The sequence below is a fragment of the Prionailurus viverrinus genome, chromosome E2, assembly GCF_022837055.1.
Source record: "Prionailurus viverrinus isolate Anna chromosome E2, UM_Priviv_1.0, whole genome shotgun sequence".
Classification (NCBI taxonomy): Eukaryota; Metazoa; Chordata; class Mammalia; order Carnivora; family Felidae; genus Prionailurus; species Prionailurus viverrinus.
Window position 1 is genome coordinate 13,788,609 of NC_062575.1, and position 26,348 is coordinate 13,814,956.

At 49.8% G+C, this 26,348-nt stretch overlaps 2 protein-coding genes across 8 annotated transcripts in view; one reads left to right on the plus strand and one right to left on the minus strand.

The window, feature by feature from the left end:
- The window catches only part of LOC125152857 (pyruvate dehydrogenase phosphatase regulatory subunit, mitochondrial), a 37,293-nt gene extending 21,629 nt beyond the window's left edge, over positions 1–15,664 (plus strand). For all 4 annotated transcript variants that reach the window (XM_047835393.1, XM_047835396.1, XM_047835394.1 and 1 more), the window contains 7 exons: positions 43–176; positions 805–953; positions 1,446–1,558; positions 2,640–2,734; positions 4,265–4,354; positions 9,418–9,600; positions 11,189–15,664. In XM_047835393.1, coding sequence (XP_047691349.1) covers positions 43–176; positions 805–953; positions 1,446–1,558; positions 2,640–2,734; positions 4,265–4,354; positions 9,418–9,600; positions 11,189–11,593 — 1,169 coding nt within the window. In that variant the 3' untranslated portion in view covers positions 11,594–15,664. The remainder of the gene's footprint in view (positions 1–42; positions 177–804; positions 954–1,445; positions 1,559–2,639; positions 2,735–4,264; positions 4,355–9,417; positions 9,601–11,188) is intronic.
- Positions 13,660–26,274, minus strand: LOC125152858 (pyruvate dehydrogenase phosphatase regulatory subunit, mitochondrial-like). Of its 4 annotated transcripts, none has more exons than XR_007147342.1 (5): positions 26,089–26,274; positions 19,477–19,770; positions 16,466–18,319; positions 14,228–15,028; positions 13,660–13,797 (listed from the first exon to the last, which is right to left on the minus strand). XR_007147342.1 is itself a non-coding variant. In XM_047835399.1 (5 exons), the coding sequence occupies exons 2-4, from the start codon at positions 19,698–19,700 to the stop codon at positions 16,468–16,470; spliced, it is 549 nt and encodes a 182-aa protein (XP_047691355.1). In that variant the 5' UTR covers positions 19,701–19,770; positions 26,089–26,274; the 3' UTR covers positions 14,228–14,308; positions 16,466–16,467. The 4 variants fall into 4 exon arrangements, 3 of the variants coding, with proteins under 3 accessions (XP_047691355.1, XP_047691356.1, XP_047691354.1); XM_047835399.1 differs by lacking the exon at positions 13,660–13,797 and having other exon boundaries at positions 14,228–14,308; positions 16,466–16,658; positions 18,186–18,319; XM_047835400.1 differs by lacking the exon at positions 13,660–13,797 and having other exon boundaries at positions 14,982–15,028; positions 16,466–16,622; positions 18,186–18,319.
- Positions 26,275–26,348: the final 74 nt, after the last annotated feature.

Below are 26,348 nucleotides of genomic sequence, written 5' to 3' on the forward strand. Positions count from 1 at the left end.
ATGTCCTTTTCTCTTTTTCTTTTGTTGTTTGCCGGTCTGTAGACCTCCTGGCATTGGAGCAGAGCAAGACTTTCTATAAGCCAGACTGGTTTGACATTGTGGAGTCTGAAGTCAAGTGCTGTAAGGAAGCTGTGTGTGTCATTGACATGTCCTCTTTCACAAAGTTCGAAATAACAGTAAGTGCTTGAGAAACCCAAATAATAGATTAGAAACTTCTGAATATTTGTTGAATGTCTCCTTTTTTATCTGCCACTTCAAAACCAATTTCGTAAGACCTCTAGTATGTTTTAGTGTTTTACTAAACTGTAATACATTTTTCTGAAGTTTTAGCGCTTTGTTTCTGGGTTTTAATCTGCTTGTAGAGGCCCACTTACCATTAGAATCAAGAGCCAGTTGGGGCGCCTGGGTGGCTCAGTCACTTAAGCGTCCGACCTTGGCTCAGGTCATGATCTCGCGGTCTGAGTTTGAGCCCTGCGTCGGGCTCTGTGCTGACAGCTCAGAGCCTGGAACCTGCTTCGGATTCTGTGTCTCCCTCTCTTTCTGCCCCTCCCCCACTCATGCTGTCTTCTCTGTGTCTCAAAAATAAGTAAACAGTAAAAAGAAAACAAACAAAAACAACGAGCTTTCTTTGGAGCTTCTCACAGCAGAGTAAATCCGCAGATACTGTTGCTAAATCCGCAGATACTGTTGCAGTTGGGAACTGGCTAATTGAATTGCCTCAGGGGGTCACACTGCTCAGCAGACTGTGTTACCAACCAGCTGTTCTTGTGCTCACTCTCTCTGCTTTCTTCCCTCCCCCTCCAGTCCACCGGGGACCAGGCATTGGAAATTCTTCAGTACCTCTTCTCCAATGACCTTGATGTACCCGTGGGCCACATTGTGCACACCGGCATGCTCAATGAGGGCGGAGGGTATGAAAACGACTGTAGCATAGCGCGGCTCAGCAAGCGCAGGTAAGGCTGGCTGCCGCCCTGCCTCCCACCCCCCAACCCCTGCGGTGCGCTGCCTCCAGGAGGTGTCCTCGCAGAGCAGAGCGTCCGGCTCACGGTCCGGGAAACCATGACCGTACTGAGGACGAAAAGACATTTCGGTAACTCCTGGCCAGTTCCTTAGCAATGCAGTGCAAATAGAAGCCACGGGGGAAAATGGGGAAGAAACATACCCGATTATATACAAATCGATGTGGAAATAACAGTCCCCCTACTGGGAAAAAGTGTTCTGGTGTGTCAGTAGGTCTGTATATCTTGGCACTAACAGGAAGCCGGGATCTTCGGTGCTTATGTGGTATATCCTAGAATTATGTGCCCCTGGCCTCCTCTGAAGGCGAAGAGGTCATTTGCCAGTATTCTGCTCATTCATTGGCTGCTTTGAAACGAGTTAACTTGACTGCTTCCTGATGCTTTTTCTGCTGCCTGGCTTACATTACTTTCCGGTCTCCCTTTCAGTTTCTTCATGATTTCCCCAACTGACCAGCAGGTCCACTGTTGGGCCTGGCTTAAGAAACACATGCCTGAAGACAGCAACCTGCTTCTGGAGGATGTCACCTGGAAATACACCGGTAAGCCGGCCCTCCAGGCTCAGCAGCACAAGAGGCCAGCCTGTCCAGATACGTCTTCTCCATCTGCCTTCTTTATAGCTGACATTCAGAAATGGGGGTCAGAGTGAGAAGCGTGCTGGAGGCGCCCTGGTCATAGAACACTGATCTCTGATATGTCCCTGCATTTTTGCAAGTGAGGGGTGAGTTGTGCTTCAGTCCGTTTGTCTTGTTTCCCGCTGTGCCCCCTCCAGCCAGGATGGAGGAGTGCAAATATTGGTTGAATGAGTGAAAATTACTTCGAAAATACATTTTTAAACCTACTACCTAAATATTGTTTTCTTCAAAATTTCTCAACTTTTTTTTAAGTGAGTGAATAATTTTTGAGGAGGACTTAATTTCCTGATGATCTACCTCTTCCTCAGCAGTCTTGTCAGGGAGCAGCCCCTTCCCTCACCTCCTCATTCCAGCTTTAATGCTTGCCTATCCCCCACTTCACTGCCCCTCACCCCCAACATGTCCTCGTGGCCAGTTCATCACAGCAGCAGATCTGTTTGACTGTTTGCTACCAGATTGGCAAACTACACAATCTTATTGAACCAAAGTTGTTTTCTAGCCCAAGAGGGTGTTTGGGGTATAATTTCCACAGGCTGCTGTGCCAAGACGGAACCTGGGCTGGTTGGGCCGCTCTCACCATATAGCAACAGTGGGAGGAAGGAGGCGATGGGAACCGTGTGGGAGGTTTGTGGCCGGCCCTGGAAGTGGGCTCCCATCGCCCCGGCCAGGACACGGTCTCACGTTCCCGGTCTAACCACAAAGGCAGCTATGGGATGTTGTTTCCCCGTGTCCCCGGGAAGAGGAAACACGCTGGCCAGGCTGTCTCTGGCCAGCAGTCAGCAGTGCATGCATTTACCAGGCCTGTCAGGAGAGGTGTCTGCCTGACTTGGGGCGCTCTGTGTCCATCCTGGGATTGCCTAAGCAGAGAGGCGCTTTCGTGGGCTTATCACCCAGGCCTGGCCGTGAGAGAGCAAGTCCCATACAGACTTTTACCTTTGGCTCAGCGGTGACTGGACTGGCCAGACATCTCTTGTTCTTTTCTGTTTAGCCCTCAATCTGATTGGCCCTCGAGCTGTGGATGTGCTGTCCGAGTTGTCCTATGCCCCTATGACTCCAGACCACTTCCCAAGTCTGTTCTGCAAGGTGGGTGCTAATTAAGTTCTAGTTTTTAAATGGACAGGGAATATTTCTTTCATAGGGATAGCAATTACACAGTTTTACTACAGCGTTAATGTCCACAGAGAGAGGGTGTTGGGGCTTTTATGGAGCAAATAAAATGTCTCAATAAATTCGTCCCTTTATTTTTCACCTTTCTAGGTCTCCTTATTTAATAAGCATTAGGGTATCTTTGAAGTGGATTTAACTTCTCTGAATATCAGTCCTTTCTATTTACTGCTTTTTGTAGCAGTGGATTACATGTGTAAATTAAAGGATTAGGACACTAATGCCAAAAAATGCCAGTTAAGGTCAGGTTCCTTCTCTCCATGCAGTGCTTCTCCTTTTCCATTCACAGAGTCACTTCTGTGTGTGTAGTATCTCCAGGTAAGAGATGTTCAGGTGAAGCCCTAAACAACTTACATAAGTTTCTTATATTTGGCAGCAGTAGCATCTTGGAACTGAGTAAAAGAAGTAGTAACAATACTGATGAGAGGTGCAAACAGACTAGTGTTTTGACAACCTGTAGCAAAACAGCTGTGGGGCAGCTACTGACTGATGGAGGCTCTTTGAAGTTCAAACCTAAGCTGAGATCCACGTACTCATTGTACAGTGTCCCTTTTTCTCCATGGCAGAGTGAAAGCAACAGAACAGTCTCACCGTTAGCCATCAGCAACCCTTCCCTGCATGGCCTTGGGTTCTGGAACGAATGATGCACCTATGTGAGCCTACAGGGTAGCAAGTTATGTTGGGCTTCCTGTGGGAACAGTTTGCTCCAGTGCCTTCTGGGACAGGGATTGTGTCAGAGGCCTGTTAGGTAACTGAGCTGCTGTAAACACATTTTGAATTAGAAGCCTAATCTCTGATCCCAGGGTAGCAGGTGCACCATGTTCTGTGGTCATCAGGCATCCTCTTTTGTAGGGCAGGTGCCCTGGACTTGCCTGCCAGATGCCCCAGAGAAGACACAGGCCTAGTCTTTGTTGCTCTTGACACTCTTGACTGAAATCTTTTTAAGGTTCTTTCTTTATTTTTAGAGACAGTGCACAAGTGGGGTGGGGCAGAAAGAGAGGGAGAGAGAATTCCAATCAAGCTCTGCACTGGGGCTCAATCCCACGAACCCTGAAATCATGACTTCAGCCATAATTAAGAGACGCTTAGCCGACTGAGCCACTCGGGCGCCCCTAAAACAAACCTTTAGGAGGACTTTGCGAAAAGAAATGTTTCACGATTGTAAAGACTTCGCCTCCACTTCCCACCAGCAGCTTGGCTAGTGCTCCTGAAATGGTGATGTTTCATGAGAAGAGTGTAAAGACCGTGCTCCGTTTCTGGTGACCCCAGTACTCGGAAACAGACCACTCTGGGGATGAATTTCTCTCAGGCGCATGGCTCTGCCGTAGGGTCGAAGGGTGCGGAGCTGATAAGAGGTTTACCTCAGGTGTTCGTTCCTTTAACACACATGTTGAGCTCTTACTTCCTCTGGAGACTCTCCGTGCTGACCTCCTCCCTTTGCTTCCACAGGAGATGAGTGTGGGCTACGCAAATGGGATCAGGGTGATGAGCATGACTCACACAGGAGAGCCGGGATTCATGCTCTACATCCCCATAGAGGTGAGCCCCGCGGAGGAAGGTGGCCGGCTTTCGCACGCCTGCCGGGCACTGGCAGGGTTAGAGAGCCAGATCTGACTGGGCCTCGGGAACGGCGGCAGGCTGCATTAGGGGCACTTTAACATTTTGGACTAAGTTACTTACTGTTTCGAATAGGAAATACGTTTACGTGGTTTAAAACCTATGGAAAGTATTTAGTGCCACCCGACCAGTTCCCATCAACCACTACCAGTGATACAATTATTAGTATTTGAAGGTCGTGTCAGAGATTTTTGTGCATATGCGAGCAAGTTCAAAGACATTCTTAGTCCCGTTTTAGAAACATAGATGGAAGCATACTGCTGTCCTTTATCTCTTCACCAATTGATGGTATAGATCTGCCCTGTCAGTCCCTAAAGAGGAAGCACATCCGGTTTCTTTTTTTAACAGCAGGATAGTGTTCTGTCAGATCGTTGAATCATTAGGCTGGTACTAAGAGGCGTTTCCGGTTGTAGGCCTTTGCTGTTATAAATAGTTCCGTGTACAAGAGCATCTCTTTCCTTGTACGTGTGTGCGTGTACCAGTATGGGGTTTTCACACTTTGGGCTGACAGAGAATTGTCAGTGCAGTTGTAATTTTCTTTATACGTGGGATGAAGCAACTTTTTGTAAAAGGCGAAAGATTTATGCGATCTGAAGAGAAACCAGAGTATGAAGCAACTTTTTGGAATGCATTTCCAAGGAAAAGCTCTTCTATAGGACCTGCACACTCCTGCCTGCCCGTCCGCCACCCTGTTCTGATGTGATCCTACCTTCTCTACCTGTCCCGCTACTTGCTTGTCCCTGAATGTGCTCCTGCTCCTTCCCCAGGGCCTTTGCATTTCCTCTCCCTCTCCTGGCTTGTCCTCCCCTCCCCCCCCCCCCCCCCCCAGACTCTCGCAGCTGCGCCTGCTTCAGGTCTTATTTGAGTGGTATCTGCTGGATGAGGCCCCATTCCCCGGTTCCCCCGCTCCTCCTTTCCACTTTCTTTTTCTCTGTAGTGCCTACCACTGTCTGATAAAATCTGTTTTATTTTGTTCAGCAAGGTATCCTTGTTTAAGTGTCAGTTCTCCGAAGGCAGGAATATTTGTCTGTCTTAACTTTTATTTCCCCAGCACCTAGAGAAGTATTTGGCACATAGTAAATGTTTAAGAAATGTTGCATAACTGAATGTTCCGGTCATACCTTTGTACATTTTTGTATTGAATGATTGGTCTGTTTACCAGTTTCTGAGCATTGTCTGAGTCAGATCGTCCTTGCTGTTGAGTTATAAGTTTTTTTCCCAGTTTGTCATTTGTCTTTTCATTTATTGTCATGTAGAAGGGTTTTTTAAAAAATCAGGAAAATGTTTCCTATGTTGCAGAAGATTTTTTGATTTTTATTGTAATTGAGTTGATCGGTCTTTTGTGCCTTCTAGAGTTTGATATATAGAAGGGACTTCTCCACTCCAGGCTTATAAAATTTTCCCAGTTTTCTTCCATTACTTTTACAGTTAGTGGTGTTGCTGAGTATGGGTTTGTGGTTTTGTTTTTAATTTTTTTAAATCTTTTGAGAGAGAGAGACAAGAGTGCGAGCAGGGAAGGAACAGAGAGGGAGACAGAATCCAAAGCAGGCTCCAGGCTCTGAGATGTCAGCACAGAACCCAATGAGGGGCTCAAACTCATAAGCTGTGAGATCATGACCTGAGCCAAAGTTGGATGCTTACTGGGTTCACTAAGCCACACAGGCGCCCCTGTGTTTTTTTTAAATACTTAAATGCTCCATCCTTTTGCAGTGTCTGTTGCTGTACTTGATGAGCTATGGATCACACATGTTTCCACATGGATGACCAATTGCTTTCACATCGTACCCTTACCAGATACTAAATTCTTGTATGTATTCAGGTTTATTTCTGGACCTTTATTCTGTTCCCTTGGTTTATCTGTTCATGATCCAGGATTATGCTATTTTAATTATGGAGTCTTTATTATATATTTTAATACCTGCTAGTGCTTATTGTAGCTTGCAAACTCTGGAAAAAAATAATTCCTGTTTCCTTATTTCCCTTTGGAAACTTTATAATTATCTAGTATAATTATACTGCTGCTGGTATTTTTTGGATTATGTTACATTTATATATTAGGGAGAACTGACGAAATATGTTAAATCTTACAAAGAATGCCTTTTAGTTTTACTCAAGTTTTTTGGTGACCTTAAGAGGTATTTTGAAGTTTTCCTTATGTAGATGTTACACATTTTTTAAGTTTACTTGAATAATATTTTGTTGTCGCTAGTTGTGAGTGGGAAGGGTGTCTTTGTTCCATTGTCTTTTAAGTGATTATGATTTTTGAAAGCTATTTTTTCTAGTCTCTATTTCTTTAATTTATCTTACTATAGTTGTTTTTTAGTTGAGTACCTGGAATTTTCAGGGTTCAGTCTTATCATAGAGACAGTAATGGTTTTTCTTCTTTCTTAAGTTTTAATTCCTACAATTTCTTTCTCTTGTCCAGTTGTGACAAGGAGTAGGGATTGTAGGCATCTTTCTTGTTCCTCATATTAGTTGTATTACTTTTACGGGGTTAGGCTTTCTTATAGTTACTAACTGAAGCACAAATTTACTAGCCTATGAAATTCCATATGTTTGTCGAGACAACTGTAACAACACTAAGATGAAGGGATTATTCGCAATTTGAGAAGAGTTGCTACAAATGTAGCTGATCTGCTGTCCCTGTACAGGTAGGGGCTGGTTCTGAAATATCACCTGGGTGCCCTTGTCATGAATTCACTAAACTCGATCAAGAGTGGCTCCAGCAGGTTTGTTACTTGAGGCCTTGGTTGCTACTTCTCATTTTCCTGGGCTGCTCTTGTTTTTATGATTTTCAGTGAGTCCACAAGGTGGTTTGTGCCCTGCCTGGGTTCTTTACAAGCTGGCTCCTGTCCTCAAGAAGGGTATACAGCTGCCCCTGGCATAACATGGGGGTCAGGGGCACCGACCACCCACTCAGTCAAAGCTCCACATAGAACTTTTGACTCCTCAAAAACCTTAACTGCTAATAGCCTACCATCGACTGCAAGCCTTACTGTTAATGCACGTTTTGTGTGCTACACGTGTTGTATATTCTTCTAATACAGTGAGCTAGAGAAAACAAAATGTTATTAAAATCATATGGAAAATACATTTACAGTCATGTACTGTACTTACTGAAAACCCCACATCAAAGTGAGACACACATAGTTCAAACCCATGTTAACTGTACTTGTCTCTTTGAGGGGAAACAAAAACATCCCCAAAACATGGGGACAGATGGCAGGTTCTTGTTTGGCTCACACTAAATCCCCAACAGCTAGAAAAGGAATATATGATGGGGACCTGCTTTTCTCATCGAATCCAAGACTAGTTACCTGCTTCAAATCTTTATTCCCTGGCCTTCCTCTTAACGATTCAATTGGAGACACTGAAGCAGTGAGTGCAACAGAGATGCTGGCTTTTGATTATTCTCGTTTCCTGTCCATCCCCATGGGCCTCCTGCCCCCACCGTTGCTCATTCAGGTGTGTCACTTGCACGGGGGCCACACAGTGTATGGATTCAGTAGCACAGGTTCTCTTTTTCCACAACTCTTTTCAAGTTGTCCTGACCACTGTGGCCATTCAGTAGATGCCTCTTTGGCTGCAGGAGAGCAACACGCAGGGCAGCAGACCCAGCCAGTGTACAGAACTGCAACACCAGTGAAACCAGTTTCTTTTCCATCCTTCCAGTTTTATTGAGATATAACTGACATATATCACTGTACAAGTTTAAGGTGCACAGAATGATGGATTGACATGCCCTGTGACATGACTGCCGTGGTAAGTTTCATTTTGCACCATTTATGTCTCATAGATTCGTGTGTCCTAGATCCTTGTGGGCCACAGGGTGGCTCAGTGGGTTAAGCATCTGAGTCTTGATTTCGGCTCACCTTACCATCTCAATTTGTGAGTTCGAGCCCACAGCATGGAGCCTGCTTGGAATTCTGTCTGCCCCACCCCGGCTAGGTCTCTCAAAAATAAACATTGTTAAAAAGCTTTTTCCCTTGGGATGAAGACACTTAGGATTTCCTCTTGTAACAACTTGTGTTACTTGTCACACAGCAGTGTCTGCTGCGGACATCAGGTTGGGTATTCCATACCTAGTTCTCGTTTGTCTGGTAACTGAAAGTTTGTACCTTCTGCCTCCCTTCCGCCAGTCCCCACTTTCCTCTCCCCACCTCTGCCAACAACTCCAGCCTCTTTTTCTGCAGATTTGGGTCATGTTGTTTGCGATTGTACACGTAAATGCGATCATGAGACATTTCTCTAATTAATTTCTCTTGTCATTTTGTCTTTTTAGTTATTAAAGCTAATAATGTAGTCTGTTACTAGGCTTTAGACGTCACAGAATACGTTTAAACATCACACAGTAGGAGTATCTGCCTTCAGTTGAGGAAACTTTATTTAGGGTGTCTGATACTTACAGTTTCCAGAACCAAGAATAACATGAGAGGCTGGCCGTTGTGGGACACGGGTAGGGTGCGCTGCCTTCCTGGTTCAGTCACTTGAGGGGGGGGGGGGTCTCTGAGGTGTGCCATCTGTGGAAAAATCAGACATTGCCCATGGGGTCCTGTGTGACACACATTTCCCAGCACGGGCAATGCATGAGTGAGGATGGGGTGGGGAGTTGGGGCGAGAGCAGAGCCGCGGTGGCTGAGCGGACTGAGAGGCACTTGTGGGCCTGGCCGTTGATGGGGTGGTGAGAGTGTGTGTAGGATTCTCATTTGAGGACTGCTGTGTGCTTGGCTCCCTGTCCCAGGCTCCACAGAGAAGGGAAAGCTACGGTTCTTGCTTCCATGGAGTGTAAGTCGGGTTAGGGTGACCCTGGCTCATTACTCCTGGGCAGTGATGCTTCAGTTGCTCGAGGATGAGACGACCTGAGAATTTCATACACCCTCCTCGCTTGTTGAGGTTCATGGTGTCCCGCATTGGGTGCTGCCAGACACACTCCGTGTTGAATTCTGAAGGTGTGCGGGCTGCTGACCTCTCGTTTCTCTCTCTAGTATGCCCTCCACGTGTACAACGAAGTGATGAGTGTTGGGCAGAAATACGGAATCCGGAATGCTGGCTATTATGCTCTTCGTAGTCTTCGAATCGAGAAGTTCTTTGCTTTCTGGGGTCAGGATTTAAACACCCTCACCACACCCCTGGAATGTGGACGAGAATCTCGGGTGAAACTGGACAAGGTACGGTATTGGCACGTTCTGCCCTAGCAAGGAAGGGCTGAAGCGGAGGCCCGCGAAGGGCCTCGGGTGGACGAAGACAGTGAGGAGTCCTCAGGATGAAAAGTGTGTCCGGCCTGATAGGAAAACATGGTATGTGGAGAACACTGGTTTTGAGCACCTGGCTTGCTCTTTGAACCAGACCACCCTGAGGCTGGAGTTGCTCCACCAACTGCGGCAGCCGTGTGCCCCACTCGGCTCCCTTTTAGATTGGCACTTTCAGGGAAGTTTTTCCAAGAACGTGCCACAGATATTTGTAAAAATCAATCTTCCATTCAACAGACTTTTTTCCCCCCAGAGTAAATAGGAACATCATTTTTTACAAAGTCCTAGGTCAAGAGGATGTTAGTGACAAGTCTCTTTCCCACCTCTGAAGCCCAGCAAACTGCACTACCGGCTCCAGCAGCTTGTCTCTGCTTCGAGAACTCTGAGTATGCAAACACACAAGCAAACACCTTCCCCACTTGAACCTGGATGGCTGGGCACCACACGCCTGCTGTATTACTGCACCTTTTTGTTTTGTTTTGGATGTTTATTTTTGAGAGAGAGAGAGAGAGAGAGAGAGAGAAAACATGAGCGGAGGAAGGGTAGAGAGAGAGGGAGACACAGGATTTGAAGCAGGCTCCAGGCTCTGAGCTATCAGCACAGAGACCAACGTGGCGCTCGAACTCACGAGCCAGGAGATCATGACCTGAGCTAAAGTCAGACTCTTAACCAACTGAGCCACCCAGGCGCCCCACACCTTGTTTTTTTAGGTTAAACCTAACAAAATACCTTAGCAGTACAAAATACCCCTATCAGTACAGGAGATTTCTAGTCGTCTTTGTGAGCAATTACAGATCACTTTTTCTCTCAGGTATAAAAGTAATGAATACTAAATTTTGGAAAATAGGGAAAAATATGAAGAAAATTAAAATCATCTATTTTTTAAGTTTTTTTTTAATGCTTATTTTTAAGAGACAGAGTGTGACCAGGGGAGGGACAGAGAGGGAGACAGAATCTGAAACAGGCTCCAGGCTCTGAGATGAGGGCAGCAAGCCTGACACAGGGCTCGAACTTAACAAGCCAGGAGATCATGACCTGGGCCGAAGCTGGACACTTAACCGAGATACCCAGGTGCCCCCCAAATCACCTATTTTATCTGTACATAATCACTTAGAGGTTTTTTTTTTTTTACCCTGGTCCGCACATTCAAATACATACATGTGTGGGCTTTCTCTTGAGATTATCTAAAAACATGGTTTTTTGAAAACAATTACAGCAAGTATTTTTGAATTTTTCTTCCTAAATATTTTTTTTCTGTGTGGTCTTGTGGTTGAAATCTATGTTTACAAAAGAGAAAAATGTACACCTGTGTTACAGAAATTTTCTGAGTAGGTCTTCTATATTGTGAATGCAGTTTTTCACAAGGTGGAAAACCTACATTTTCCCCAAATCTGGGGAGTGGGGGCGCTGCCCCCATGGCAGGTACATCAGGGGACCCTACCCACCGCCCCTTCTGCGCCCGGCATCAGCACGTCAGCCTGCTCTCAGCATTGCCGTTCTCTCCTAGGGGATGGATTTCATTGGCCGGGATGCCCTGCTGCAGCAGAAACAGAACGGGGTGTACAAACGCCTCACTATGTTCATTCTGGACGATCACGACACCGACCTGGACCTCTGGCCCTGGTGGGGAGAACCCATTTACCGCAACGGGCAGTACGCAGGCAAGACCACCAGCAGCGCCTACAGCTACACCCTGGAGCGCCACGTTTGCCTGGGCTTCGTGCACAATTTTTCCGAAGACACTGGGGAAGAACAGGTTGTGACGGCAGATTTCATCAACCGGGGAGAGTATGAGATTGACATCGCGGGACACCGGTTCCAGGCCAAGGCCAAGCTCTACCCTGTCACCTCCCTCTTTACCCACAAGCGCCGAAAGGATGATGTGGAGCTAAGTGACTTGCATGGAAAGTAATGCCGGGCTCCCCTCCAGTCCCAACTCTCTGCTTCCCATCTTTTACCTCCCAGATAGGATTTTAAGCTTCACCTGCTTTAAACCTTTTGCTTTGCAACCTCTCTTCTCCTTCCACCTTCCCTCCTCCCTTTTCCAGTGCAGTTAACCATCTAATACTCCCTCTGGGCTGTTCTTCCAGCCCCCCACTCCACCCCTCAGATCCTCATGGTGACACAAAGCATGTGTGACAGGCAGGACAGGTAAAGACTGCACTCGTGCAAGTGGGGAGCCAGGGGTCTGATTTCTCTGGCTGTGTCTAGAAGCAGGGGAAGCTGGTGGTATGCAGGCCGCAGGGCAAGAGTCCAGCTCTGTGAGGCTGACTTTTCTCCGAATAACCTGCTCATCTTGGCAGGTTGCTGTGGATCCGAGGCAGCCCCTTGCGAGAGCCCGTTTTGGGGGTTGGCACCGATCCCTCTACAAGAGGATGACCATCTACCTCATTCACGAGCAGCACCACGTGCATGTTCTTTGGTCTGTAGCAAACAGCCGGCCTGGGACATCCCAGCCTCCCTACTGACCCAGTTACTAGACTTGCGGATCAGGGCCACCCTCCTAACATTTCCTTCACGTCTTGCTGATCTCTAGAAGAGGGTCTGGGGGCCTGAGTAAACAAGCCAGTGTTTGAAAGGGAAAGACCATGTTGCCTTTGGTATTGATCTTCTTGGAAAACGTACCGCACAGAGGTGGTTTGCTGCTGTCTGAACAGTGCTGCTGCTTTCAGCTGCTCAAAGCTCACTCTTCCCATCTTGACCGTCCTCTTCTCCAGGTGCATCTTTGTCCCCTCTCCTTACCTGCCCCTTCTGCAGCAGGCCCACTCGGCAAACACTGCTTTCGCTTTGGAACAGGGAGGGTGTGTGGTCCTGGGGAGGAACTAAACCATGCTGGCCGTGCAGAGTTCAAGAGCTACTGGACTTTCAAGTTTTGCTTCCTCGGGCACAGAACAGACAGATCTGCACAGAGATGACCCTCAGGAGTCTGGGGAGGGTCCTGTGAGAGTCTGCTCTTCATCCAGCCATCTCTCTGTAGCTCTGGAAGAAAAAATGACCGGGCCCGCCACTCTCTTACGCAGTGTCTGTCTGCTAAAGGTGAGGCTGGGCTGTCAGAAACTTGTCCACTCTTTGCACTTAAAGTCCAATGGGGGCAGTTTATATGCAAAGTGCTGTCACAGATTTGAATGAACTGTTGTCTTGATATCTTGGAAGCGTTAGCTCTGACGAGTCTGTCAGTCCATTATAGAAGGGCCTTTTGTTCTCCGTGAGCAGCTTAGAACTCTCATGTGTGTCTGCCTGCTCTGGCGTTTCTTTGGGATCTCGGTTTACCCCCTTCATCTGATAGATTCTCTATAGAAACTTCTTGTCCTCTGCCTAGCCCGACAGTTCCTACTTGATTGATTGTAGTGTCCACTTTTTAAAAGAGGTCTTCGTTGATTTATTAAGGGAGTATGTGGTTACAACTGTTAGGGCCTCGCTATGTGATGGGCTGAGAGATGCTGCCGCAAGGAGGGGGGGGAAGTTGGGGGAGAGGTGTCACCTCGTAGGACAGGGCGCAGCAGCTATGACACATGGGGGAGAGCAGGAATCAGGCACCTGCTCAACACAGGTGTTAGCAGCAGGGGCCCAACTGACCAACAAAGCTGGAAACAGGCACTGTAGAGCTAAAGGTATCCCCTGCCCTGTACCACTCTCGTCTTTGAAGAATTCAAAAGAAGTTCTAGATTTATGTGTAAATTACATCTTGTCCATAAATAGGGGCGCACTTTTAAGACTCGGGCAAGATGTATTTATTGAGTGCCCTGACACACTCAGCTTTTGGCACTTTAAAATTCACGCTGGAAATCTTTCTTGGTTAACAATGTGAATCTGGCACTTGTCTCTCTTTGGTCCTAACCCTGAAGTGGGTGACTCGTTCCTGACTTCAGCATACCTGACAGAACATCCTGCAGTCTGTCGTTCCCATCACGGGTTTGCCTTGTGTGTCTGCTCCTCTGTCCCTAGAGATTCAAAGGATCTGGATGCTTTGTGAATGCGTGGCAGGACTTGGGTTTCAGATGGCTGGTACTTTTTTCTCTGTGAAATGATCCTTCATCTCTTCTTATGGTCTCTTGAGGGAGGGGCTCTGTGTTCTTCTGTCTTGTCCACATAATCAACTGGACAGTCTTGTTTTATCTGGAAACAGAAAGCGTGCCAGCCTCAGACGAACACAGAGCAAAAAGGGACAAGATCTACCTGCTTGGATAGCCTACCTGATGTCCTGTGCCCGCCTGGGGGGCCCTGTACCCCCAAATACAAGAGATGCTGTTCAGAACAGGGGCCCAGAGACCGTTAAGCTCAGTGAGTAACCTCAGTTATCCCGTTTCTGCAGGAGAGTCCTGCTACTTGGACTCTCACCAGGAGACATGCTGTCCCTGGATTCTACCTTCTTAAACACACCAACAGTTTTACCTCTTTCCGTTCTAAAAGTGGAAAGTAACTCCACCTTTCTCCCTTACCCTGCCTCTGAATGCATTTGAAACGTTAACCCCGCCTCCCCACCATGGAAGTGGCAGGAATGACAGTTTTCTAAAAGCTGTTTTGCTTCACTGAAGGGAGAACCCACCACCTTGATTTCTGGCTCTTCTTATCCTCTGCCTGATGAACGCGTCTGCTGGCATCTGAGTCTTCACCATCCTCTGACAACCTAAGGGAGATAAAAGGGAATCTTCCATAAGCTGTAGTCCAGGTTCTGACCCCAGAAGGCTGTGTCCTGGTACAGCTGCACTGGCTTTGCTTTTAAGGGTTAGCGACCAGGTTCAGTGTTTTGTATCTCTGCAGCTGCATGGTCAGTATCATCAGCAAGGGTCCCCTTTAGCATCTGAGGTAGGGGTTTGGTCACTAGTGCTTAGTACTGAAGAACTTTCCATGGTTTTCATTTCCTTTCTGCACACCACCCTTAACCCACATCCCTCCCAAACTTGCCAGGAGCAGCTTTTCATCAGCATGAAAAAGGGAAAATTTGCACGAGTCAAGAATTGTCAGAGGGGATGATAGGGTAGGTGACAGAGTCTGGGAGCAAGCTCTGGGTCTCCTGGCTGTGCCTCTCCCCGCGACCCCCACCCTGGCCTCCATGTTAAGGTGCTGAGTTGTAAGGCTCCTCCATCATCCATACAGGACCTGGGTTCACACTCCCTCATCACTACAGATGCACTATTTTTCAAGAGAACTATTTTTGTATGTCTTTGCCTTCTCTTTGTCCATTAAACACCAGAGTTTAGTCATTGTATAATACGATTCTTGACTTCTGAGCAGAGAATCTGCATCCCTTGGAGAATTACACATTTCTTCATGGGCTTTCTTCCTCATATTTAGACGTACCTATTTTTATCCTTCGCCAACCTTCTGCCTTCTTGGTTTTCTGTCTCTAAAGGACAGAAATTACAAGGGGTGGGGAAGGTATTTTTAGTATCTGTTTCAAAAGATCTATGCCAGGATTTCCTTTGCACACCTGGAACTGGAGCTTGGAGCACCTTTCTCCAAGCCCGGTTCTCGTGCCTTACACCAGAATGTCCCATGGTAGGTGTAGACAGGAAAGATGAAAAGAAACTTCGCTCAGTCTGAGGGTTTCCCCAGCCACCCCCCCATAGCTTCCCTTCCCCATATCAAACAGGGATAGAAAGTTTCCACAGCTTGTTTCAATCAAGGGGTTTCTAGCAGCACAGTTAACACTTCACTCTCCGGTCTACTCTTAGGATACAGGAAAATGCCATTGTAATTATTGTATAGTGCTGTAACAACTCCTTTACATCTGTAAATATGCAGTTTGCTCAGCCCCTTAGTGTGCAATGACAGGTGCTGCTGAGGACATGTGAGGCACTTTAGGGCATGGGATCTTTCTCAGGAGCCCTGATGACTTTAGGTACCCAGGGTGACTGAGCACTTCTGCCTCTATGAATGCGGTATTAACATCATGCCCTGTATTTCTTTCAAGCCAGATTCCAATTAAGATGTTATCTTCATGTTATTAAATTTGTAAATGAATAAAGAGACATTTTAATAACTCTGGTCATAGCAACTTGTGAAATGTTCTTCATCTCTAGCAACTTGATGTATTTGCCATCACAAGGGGTAAGCACTCCCCAGAAAACCATTTATACCAAAGCGTAAAAAAAAAAAAAAATGTGGAAACCAAGGTAAGACATAAGCATTATGTTACCCTTTGTATAGGGCTGACAGGTGTAGGGAAAGTCCCCAATTATCTGAAGTTACGGTCTCAGTCACTGGATCTGACCGCCCATCCTGCCTTACGGTTGATTGCACAGTAAGGAACCTGGCACTTGACATATCCCCCATCCATGTGAAAGCCCACGCTGGCATGGAAAAATGGGCTCTCTCTGTATTCTTGCACACACAGTAGCAAGAGAAGAAAATGGAGAGGAGCACCCAGTGATCTTTCCCTATAATCTAAAAATGTAGTCACTGGTCTTTGTTTACTGACCTATTGTTGAGCAGCTACAATCTGTGAATTGAGATAGGCAAACATGTCTATAATAATCGCATGAATCTGTCTTCCAAAACCACTTGCTAAATTTCCAGATCATCGAATGATCAACATTAAATACAAAAGTACATCCCACAGGCTCTGTGGTAATTCTGAAATAAGGGTTCCTGAAACCCTGTGCACAGTGACATTGCTAGAATATCCCACAATGATTCCTTGAAGGGGACAACTCTCAAATGATGTGTATCTTCTTATTATCGATACACCGGATTATACACACATTCCACACCATATTAGTAACGAGCAACTCTAGGAAGCAGAGCAGAGCCCAGCAAGCAGAATCTAAGCAAAAAGACTTACCTTCAAGCCCCTCCTCCAAACGACAGGCCAGCAGAGTTCACTCCCACTAGGACATAGTAGCCCTGCACTGCAGGAGACTCGCCCATGATGCACCTCATGTCTGGGGTGAAGGTCTCGGGGCAGTTGACCAACTTCACGATCTCCAGAGTCTCCAGTTCTGGCATCCGACACAGGAGGGAACTCAGCAGGGGCTCTGAGCCATAAAAACAAGGCCCGGCAAAGCACGAGGAACTGAACCAGTGGACCGGAAGTCAGCAGTTCTGGCGCTGGGCCCATTACACGGACCCTCTGCTGACTCAATCCCTGGTAGATACCCGATTCAAGTACCGGTTGCCATCAAGTTAAATCCAACCCAGAGGGACTCTTCCCGCCTGTCCTGCACGTATCCCGCATCTTCCCTAACAGAAGCCAGAGACGGTGCAGCGGCAGGCACCACGCACATTTACCATCTTCACTCGCGAGTCCTCGCCTCTCAAAAGCAAGCCTGGCCGAGAGCGAGGACACCACGGGAGTCGGGCTCATCTACCGGGCAGGGACCAGGGTGAGGCGGCTGAGGACCCGCTCTCAGCACTGGGCCAGCATAGGGCCGGCCGGGGAACCGTGCTCACGTGCCCAAGCACGTACAGCCTCTTCCTGCCTGCCTGTAGCTCCTCTCCTGGCATCTCCCCTTATCCACTGCCACATCTACCCAATCCTGTTACAGGACGCTCATCTTAACCCAGAATTGACAAACAACGTCACACTTCACCAGAGTGCGAATTATATGAAAGGGAAGCTATAAAACCGTAGTCTGTCGTCAGAATCTCTAATGATTATAATCTCACCTTCCCCAGTGAAAACTGTGTCATACGCCACATAATTTCCAGTTGGCCGGCAAAGTGAGCCACAGGCCGTGCGTACCCCGTGACCACATGGCAGAGCCACCTCAGCTGGCACACAGATCGAGCTACCGTCCTTGTCAGGAGGGGTCTTGACTTCCCTGTGATTTGAATCACGCAGGTGTTCTGAAGAGCAGCCCTGAGCTACACGAGCGACTAGGCCCAGCTACTCGCTTAGGGCAATTCCCGCGGCCACCAAACGGTTTCACCAGCTACGACACAGGCTCAACCCTGGGCTTCTGGCTAGTCCGTCACCTCGCGACAAGCTGACAGACCTGCTTCCTACTTGTTTTCATATGGGACCGCCCCATAGCCTGGTCTCCCCGTCCTACTTGCTCCGGTCGTATTCGGCTCACGATTCCCCGGGTTCCTTTCCCTTGGGGACGCACACAAGGGGTAACATACGCTTAAGCTTTACAGTCACAAATATCCTTAAGCGCAACTGGTGAAATTCAGTGGCTCAGACTATGATTTCACTGTCAAGCACCAAAACTTAAGCACTTCCTTCTCTTCCTCCTTCAGGAGCCAGATGTGGCCACCTAATATATACTTCAGAGAGTGAAATAGGAAATGGCACAGGAAACCTTTCACATCATAGGAATTCTGGCATCTGGATAGGATCCGAGATAATGACCGAATCCCCTCGATAGATAAGGAAACGGCAGACAGCTCAACACGCTCACACACTTGCCCGAGGTAAGACCAGGACGAGTGCAGAGCTCGGACTGAAACTCAAGCCTCAACTAAAATCCCCAGGCAGGCTTGGTGTCGGACCGCATATGGTACTGAGTGAAAGAGTCCGGGCCACAGGCAGACCAGTAAATGGCAGGGTACCTGCTTACCTGTTTGGATCCCTGTTTCTTGCTCTAACTGCTGGTAGAGTTTGTTGGAATAGTCTGCCATCTTCTGCTCGATGGTCAAGTGCCTGGCGGTGCTCAGGATGCCGGCACAGAACCTCGTAGAGCCAGCGGCCAGCCTGCGGGATGGATCCAAAATGCTCTTAGGTAGACTCGCATATCTGTGAATGCAACTAGTTCAAAGACCCTCATTACTGGCACCGACCGTAATATCAAAAGATGGAAACCTAAATATCCCGACAGGAGAGGGATTTCAAATGTTGGCGTTCACCTACACGACGGGACGCCGCGCAGCCATAAAGAAGGCACGAGAATGCTCTTCTGCAACAATATGGGAATCCGAATGAAAACAGCATGGGAGGAGCACTACTTAATATGCCACTAACTTGTACAAAAAAAGAGAAAAAAATAGCACGTGAAGACCCACGTACACACGTACACACTGACCAACACGTTTGCTCATATACACGGGGGGTGTCTGCAACGACACACTAGGAACTTAATTTGCCTCCAGCGAGGGAAACTTCAGCTAGAAGTCAGGGATGAGAAGCAGACTTTCCCTGCACACTCTTTTACAGTTTTTAATTCTGAATCGTGTAAATGCATTGCCTATTCGGAGAGAATTACAACAGACTTGTTAGACGTCATTCAATTTCTGGTAGGCAATAGAACAAAAAAGGACTGTAAGGGAAAGTGAGACAACTTGTACCAAGTACGAACCTTAGTCAGTAATAAGGTATCCATATTGATTCATCATATTTAACGGTAACCCCAACCTGAGATGTCAGTCCCAGGTGCACACAGGCGTGAGGCACACGGGAACTCGGTACAACCTTTGCATTTGTTCTGTAAATCTAGCACGGCTCTAAAATAAGTTAATTCAGTGGGGGGAAAAAAAGGAACAGAAAGAAGACAGGATGCAGCCAATTTCATTTCCGCCCATAGAGGGAGCTCCAGAGCCACGGGGTCTATGTTGCCATTTGACGGCCCCTACCCGGAGAACAAGATGGTAAGATGTGCCTGGACCCTGAAATACAACGCACCCTCTTCGGATACTCGGCTCCGCGGCATCTGCCACCTCTCTCAGAGCCCAAAAACACGGGTATTGCACATCGCGAAACCATGGACAGGAGATTTCGCCTTTCCGTGACTGTTCTCATGCTACTTAGCGACAGGTTAGCCACTGCCGGGACAGGTTACCGGGAGCAGAGGGGGTGAGGGAAGCCCACGCAGTTGGTGCAACATGGCCCCAAGCCGGGTCCCGTCTGGTCCTTACCTGCCCTGCTCCAAAAGGACAATATCCTTCCAGCCCATCTTGGAGAGGTGATAGGCCACGGATGTGCCCATGATTCCACCGCCACAGATGACCACCTGTGCCTGGGCAGGCAGGGCGACAGAATGCGCCTCGGCAGCTGGCGCACCGCTTCTCCCCGACGACCAGTTCTGCCATCCTCGGCCGGTCCTTTGTCTCCGGGCCACCGACAGCAACCGGGAAAACATCACGTCTGCCAGTCAGCAGCTCGGAGATGTGCTCCCACTCGGCCAAAGAGGAGATTCTCCCCAATTCAAACTAGACAGAGAAAGCAAACAGATTTCATTCCACTGTACTCAGTGCGCCGGAAGAGTGACAAAAGAAAAGGAGGCAACAGAGAATGATAATCATCATGTCTCATCCAGACAGAGGCACAAGCACATCCAAAGGCCCTGAGGGGAGGCACACCTTAAGGAGTCCGAGCACAGAAGGGAGGCCAGTGTGCCCACAGCTCGACGGCAAGGCACAGTCGACCAGAGACGAGGCCGGAGAGGCAGGCAGAAAGCAATGACACAAGCGCTTGGATGCCTCACGAGGAGCTGGGATTTTACTCCAAGTGCAAAGGAAAATACTAAAGCAGGGAATGAAATGATCTGATACGCTTTTCCTAAGATCAGCCTGGCTCCACAGTGGGGACTGGACTGGAGGAAAGGCAGGGCTAGGAAGCTACCGCAGGCGTCCAAGAGGGAGGGCACGGTGGCTCACACAAGGATGGTGGCGGTGGAGTCAGAGCCATGACTGGATTGTTGTGGATGGTGAAATGACAGTACTTAACTTGCCAACAAACCGGATGTTAAGATGGGGAGCGGGAGAAAGACGGACGATGGCAAAGTTTCCAGGTTAAGCGACGGGTGCCACGTCCTAAGGTGTGAAGGACTAGGGATGCGGAGGGAGGCGGGAAGGAGAGGGAGAGGGAGGCGGTGAGGGCGCGTGCGCGCATACCGAGGTGTCAAGGGCGAGACACCTAGCAGGCATCCACGTGGAAGTGCCAAGCAGCTAGATAACCAGGCCTGAAGCCTGGGGAAGACGTGGGGTATCCGGAGACCCGGCAGTCTGAGGAACAACTCTGAGGCTCCCCAGCAGGCACAGCTTGGCAAGAGAAAGAAAGTACTGGACGGGGGACTGCGTGCCGGGGCAGACTCACAGAGCGTCCAAACGGCTGAGCAGCGGAAAGGGAACCGGGCAGAGGTGTCACAGAAGCCGAGAGAGGAGATGGTTCGCTACAGAGGGTGGCCAGGGATGGAGCAAGACGGCCAGGTGCCTGCTGGGACCTGACGACACAGAGGTCCTTGGTGTCCTCAAAGAGGACATTCCCAGGGGAGTGCCAGGGACGAAGTACGGCCTAGAGCAAGCTCAAGAGCAAGGAGATGAGGGAGTGTGCACAGCTTCTTCACGTGCTGCCCGGAAGGGAGCAGAAACCCCAGACAGGAGGAGAGAATGGGGGTGGAGCAAGGCTATTTGTCTATAAAGGTGGGAGCCACGGAGACTGTTTCAGGGCTGGCGAGAAGGGCCAGGAAGAGGGAAAGAGGTGGGGGAGGAAGGAGAGGCGGTGACAAAGAATGAGGTCCTGGAAAGGAAGGGAGAGAGAGAAGAGAAGAGAAGAGAAGAGAAGAGAAGAGAAGAGAAGAGAAGAGAGAGAAAACAAACCCAAAGCCGCAGTGAGGGACGGCGTGCCCCACGTCTGCACAGGCCACAGACTGGAGACGCCAGGTCCCACGGCCCCTTCCTGAAAGCAGGGGAGGACCGGTCATGGCAGGCTTATGACGAACCACGGGAGTCACAGGCTGCGACCAAGCGCATGTCCCTCTGAGATGACTAACACCATGAGGTAGATTAGGGAGTGGACAGGTTCAGGCCACCAGGGAGATTACTCTAACTAAGGGCATAAGAGGACTGTTCAATTTTTAAGAAACTGCAGACAGCCCTGTGGGCGAAGGCACGGTCTCCGAGTGTGGGGAGACGGCGACACTTCAGAGGAGAGCCCTGGCAGCCCGTGCGCCCACCAGCACGCCGCTACCAGCCCGGGACCCACGGAGGGCCCCCGACGGCCCAGGTCGTCCAAGGCCAAGGTGTGGGTGCCCATCCATCAGACAGGATCTCAGAACTGAGACCGAGCAGGCCTCCACTGCGTCCCAAGGAAATCCCATCCAACCAGGGCTGATTACTTTGGCCACCTTGTGGTGACCTCCAGGCCTCACCTCCTTGGTCCCCGCCAAACCGTCTCGAGACAGAAGCTTCTCCACAGCCAGACTTCCCACAATCTCATCTCCATATGACCGATTTCTCTCTCTCTCTCTCTTTCTTTCTCTCTCTCTCTCTCTCTGTCTGCTGTCCTCCCCTCCAAACCTCTCCACCGTGTCCTCCAGAACATCCTTTCCAAACTGGAACACCCAGCCCTTCACCTAGCTTCTCTCCACCTCTGCTTCAACAGAGACACAGCTCTACTGAGGGAAACGCCACTGCCACGTGGCCAGCCCGTCCCACTGACCTTGCCATCAGGAGGGGGGGAGGCGGGCACCCTTCTCCCTTCAGAACCATTACCACTTGGTCATGCTTGAAAAGACCCTGTTCCCTCATGGCTCACACTAGCAGGCACCCCGTAGCTAGCCCCGGGCCTCTGCGTGTTCAGCCACAGGCAGATGTCTGTCTACATTCAGGTTCTGAACCCACAACACTGCTCCTCTCCCAACCTGGGACCCCACCTCCTTCCTTCCTTCCTTCCTTCCAAACACAAAACCTGTCTCCTCAACCCCTGAAACTCCACCTGCATCTACGACCACCTCATCCTTCAACCTCGTAGGGTCAAAAGTTGATCCCTCCCCACGTGCCCTGGATCCCTCTCTCTCCTTCCTTCCCTTGACTCGGCTCCATCAACTGTCCCCTTCCACGTACCTTCAGTGTCCCCTCCAATCCTCAGCATTTTAATACGCTCAAGTCCCTCCCAACTGACTTAAGAAATACAAGAAAGGGGCACCTGGGTGGCTCAGTCAGTTGAGCGTCCGACTTTGGCTCAGGTCATGATCTCACAGTCTGTGAGTTCGAGCCCCATATCGAGCTCTGTGCTGATGGCTCAGAGCCTGGAGCCTGCTTCCGATTCTGTGTCTCCCTCTCTCTCTGCCCCTTCCCTGCTCATGCTCTGTCTCTCTCTGTCTCAAAAATAAATAAAAACATTAAGAAAAAATTTAAAAAAAAAAAAAAAAAAAAAAAAAAAAAAAGAAATACAAGAAAGGCTCCGTAACAGTCTTCCAATGGTGATTTTTAATTTTACAAATTCTGAATTATAAAAATTGTGGTCTTTGTAAACAACACAAACGTAGAAGGAAATTAAGATCTCCCATCATGCAAAATACTCAATTCCAGGGCTGATGAAATTTCCCCAGACTTATTTAGCTTGCAGCACGTGCTCCCCGGACACCCACCTGTGTGCCACCACCTGTCTTAAAGTCCTTTTTGTTACACCTCGGTGATTGCACAGTCTGCCGGCGGGTTACACCAAAATTTACTATGACGTCACAACCTGTCTTTTTCACTTGACAAGAAGGGCTTCCTATGGTATCTGTCACTTTCCCCCCTTTCCACCGTCCCGAACCCAAGCGGTTAAGCTCCCGTCCCGCATGCCGGAATACTGCTCTCACCAAGAATGCCACTGTTGCCACCTTCCAGGGACACCGGGCCCATCTCACTCACCCTCTCCACAGCACTGAACACCGCCGATCGCTCCCGCTACTCACGCACTCTGTCCCTGTTTTATTTTGACACCGACTACCCCGGTCACATCTACACCGCCTTCTCTCCCCTGCCCATCCTTCTGTGTTGCCATCCCTCAGGGTGTCTGGGACCAGCTTCTCCTCTCAGTTTGCCACCCTCCAGGGTCATTTCACGCGTACCAAGACTGACGCCTAAGCCCACAACAGCCCCGAGCTTTACATCTGCACCTCGAGCTGAACAATGGCCATGTCCACTTGGGTTCCCGTGGGTCACACCGAGCACATCCAGAAGGGAAACCCACCTGCCTCAATCTCCAAATCTGCTCCACTTCTGTGTCCCGCAGTGACACCATACACAAGAATGCCAGGTGTCACCTCCTCTCTCACCTCCCTCTCTCTCACCTCCTCTATGCGGCCAACCGTCATGGACTAACAATTCCACAGGCGACATTTCCCTCAGACCATCGACCTCTCCCCCTCATCACTGCCATTACCTGAGTACAGACCGCCGTCCCCGCTCAGATGAAGGCAGAAGCTTCCCCACAGGGCTTCCGCACACCATTCTCCCCACCCCCCTCAATCCTTCCGAGGAGGGGCGTGGAGGGAGGCTTCTCAAATGAAACTCTTGTTCACACCCCTCCTCAAAACTCTGCAATGGCTTTCTGATGCCCTGAGGAAAAAAGCATTCTCCTGAACAGGAAGTGTGCGAGATCCTTCATCATCAGGCTCATTCCTGACCTCTGGTCTCTTTCTCTCCTCTCCAGCCAGACGGACATACTTATAATTCCTCCAACAGGACAGGCATTGAGTCCCTCTGAAACCCCCAGGATCTGGGCACACTGTTCCTTCGAACCACACGGCATAGTTCCTGCCCCCCTGCCCCCCAAACATGGATAATCCCCTCAGCTCTCACCCTGTTTCACAGCTTATCAGACCCCCTCTCCCCCAATACCGCCTCAGGTGACTCTTCTGTGTTCTCCCACAACACCCTGCACTTCTCCAGCACAGAGCCTCCCACACTGTCACAGCCTGTTTGCCAATCAGGGAAACGGCACAACGACCCCGCTGAAAATGCAGGCTTTGGGGGCAGACAGGTATGGGCCTGAAAATCTCCCCCACCTCTCATCAGCTCTATGGCTTTAAGCAAGTCATTCCATCTCTGCGCTCCAGGCTCCTCATCCACAAGGTGAGCTACGAACACCTGCCTCGCCGGGTTGCCACAAAGACTACGTCAGGCAATACAGGAAAAGCATGGTAACTGGCACCCGAGAAGCACTCAGTAAGTGCTAGTTTTGAGTCTCCTCTTACAATGGAGCTCTCTGGGAGCTGAGACCAGTTACCACTTCAACGTGATTCTGCCGGCATTCAGGGTAGGCACCTAGGAAATATAATCAACGAAGGAATGAGAATATACAATAAACGAGATGGGAAAAAATTCAGTGAGGACTCTGAGATCTTGAGGCTAGGCTCCAAGATTTCAGGGGATATCTAAATCACATAGAGTAATTTTTTAAAATTGTTTTCGGGTTTTTTTGTTTTTCAGAGAGAGAAAGGGAGCCAGCAGGAGCCTGGGAGGGGCCACAGAGGGAGAGAGAATATCTTAAGCAGGCTCCACGCTGAGCATGAAGCCCGATCTGGGGCTCATCCCATGACCCTGGGATCGTGACGAGCCAAATCCAAGAGTGGGACGCTCAACCAACTGAGCCACCCAGGCCGGTAGAGAAGAATCTGAAGATGTCAGAGACAAAGAAATAAAAGGTGTAGCCGGGTTTAAAATAAGTTATATTTAAAAACAAAAAACAAAAAACTAAGATGGCCCTATAATATTCTCTCCCTCTAAGAAGAATCGCTAAGGCAACCTCAATATTGGGACTGGTTATGCTCACACCTGCTTACGACAAGAAGAGCAAGGGACAGCTCCAAGTCCCTCTGGGTTGTTCCCCTGTATGGTCCCAGCGTGTGTACAAATGGGCCGCTGGTCACAAGGAAGCCTAGTGACTGGAGCTCGACCGACACACTTCCCACTCTTGCCTCAGCAGAAGGGCCACCTGGGACACTTCCTTCAAACAGACAGACAAAAACCCCAACACTATCGCAGCCTCTTTCTCTGGAGAGTCTGATCCTGCTGGTCCCGGGGGTGTATCTGTCAAAACGTGCCACCAGGTGATCAGGCAAGTTTAAGAAATTAATACATATCCCTAGTGCTGGAAAAGTGTGCCCCGTGGCCCGGCACCGGCACCCCTCCCCTCCCCCCTGCCCCCCCCCTCCCGCCCCCGACCGCATGCCCGGACGTCACGCTTACAGAGATTCCCGAATCTAATGTGAATGTCCTTCACAGGGGTCCCGAGTGACCAAACATCACGAAGACAGTTCACCACCCTGGCCTACACTTTTCCCGGTAACTCGGCTTGCCGCACTCTGCAGCAGGCGTACAAGTTAGCGAAGCAGAGGCGGACCGCACGTCTCCAGGCGGGAAAACGATTGCACCTGCAGAGGGAGAAGGGCGGGCGAGACCAGCCAAACCCGCGCCAGGCGCTGTGCAAGCCCGAGGCGGGGAGTCCGAAGCGAGGGCACCCCGGCCGCTCTGGACATCGGGCTGAGGAGCGCAGGCCCGGGGGCAGCCGTGCACGGGGCCCCAAGGCCCGGACCCCGGACCCCTTCGGCCGGACGCCGCACAGCCGCAGACCGACTGAGAGAGACGAGGCAGACCCACTCCCGCCCCGGGCCGCCGGAGTCCCCAGCGACCCGGCAGGAGCGACAGGAAACGAGGGGCGGCCGCGACCACCCCCGAGGAAGACCAAAGCGAAAAGGGGGGCGCTGAGACCCGCGCGGAGGGGAGGCCAGAGCGGCCCCGCCGCCGTCTCCTTACCTCACGGGCCGCCGCGGGCTCCGCCGTCAGCAGCACCCCGGCGGCAACGGGACAGCAGCCACAACAGTTGCCGGGGGTCCCGCCGCCAGAAACGGGGCACTGGGAATGGGAAGGGGGCGGGGCGGAGGGAGTAAAAAGTTCCGGGGAAGCGGGAGAGACCGCGACCTTCCGCGCTTTACGGCCCTCGGCAAGGGTACGCCCGCGCGTGCCGGCACACGCGCACGCGCGCGCCGTGACGTCCCCGCGGCGGCCCCGCCCCT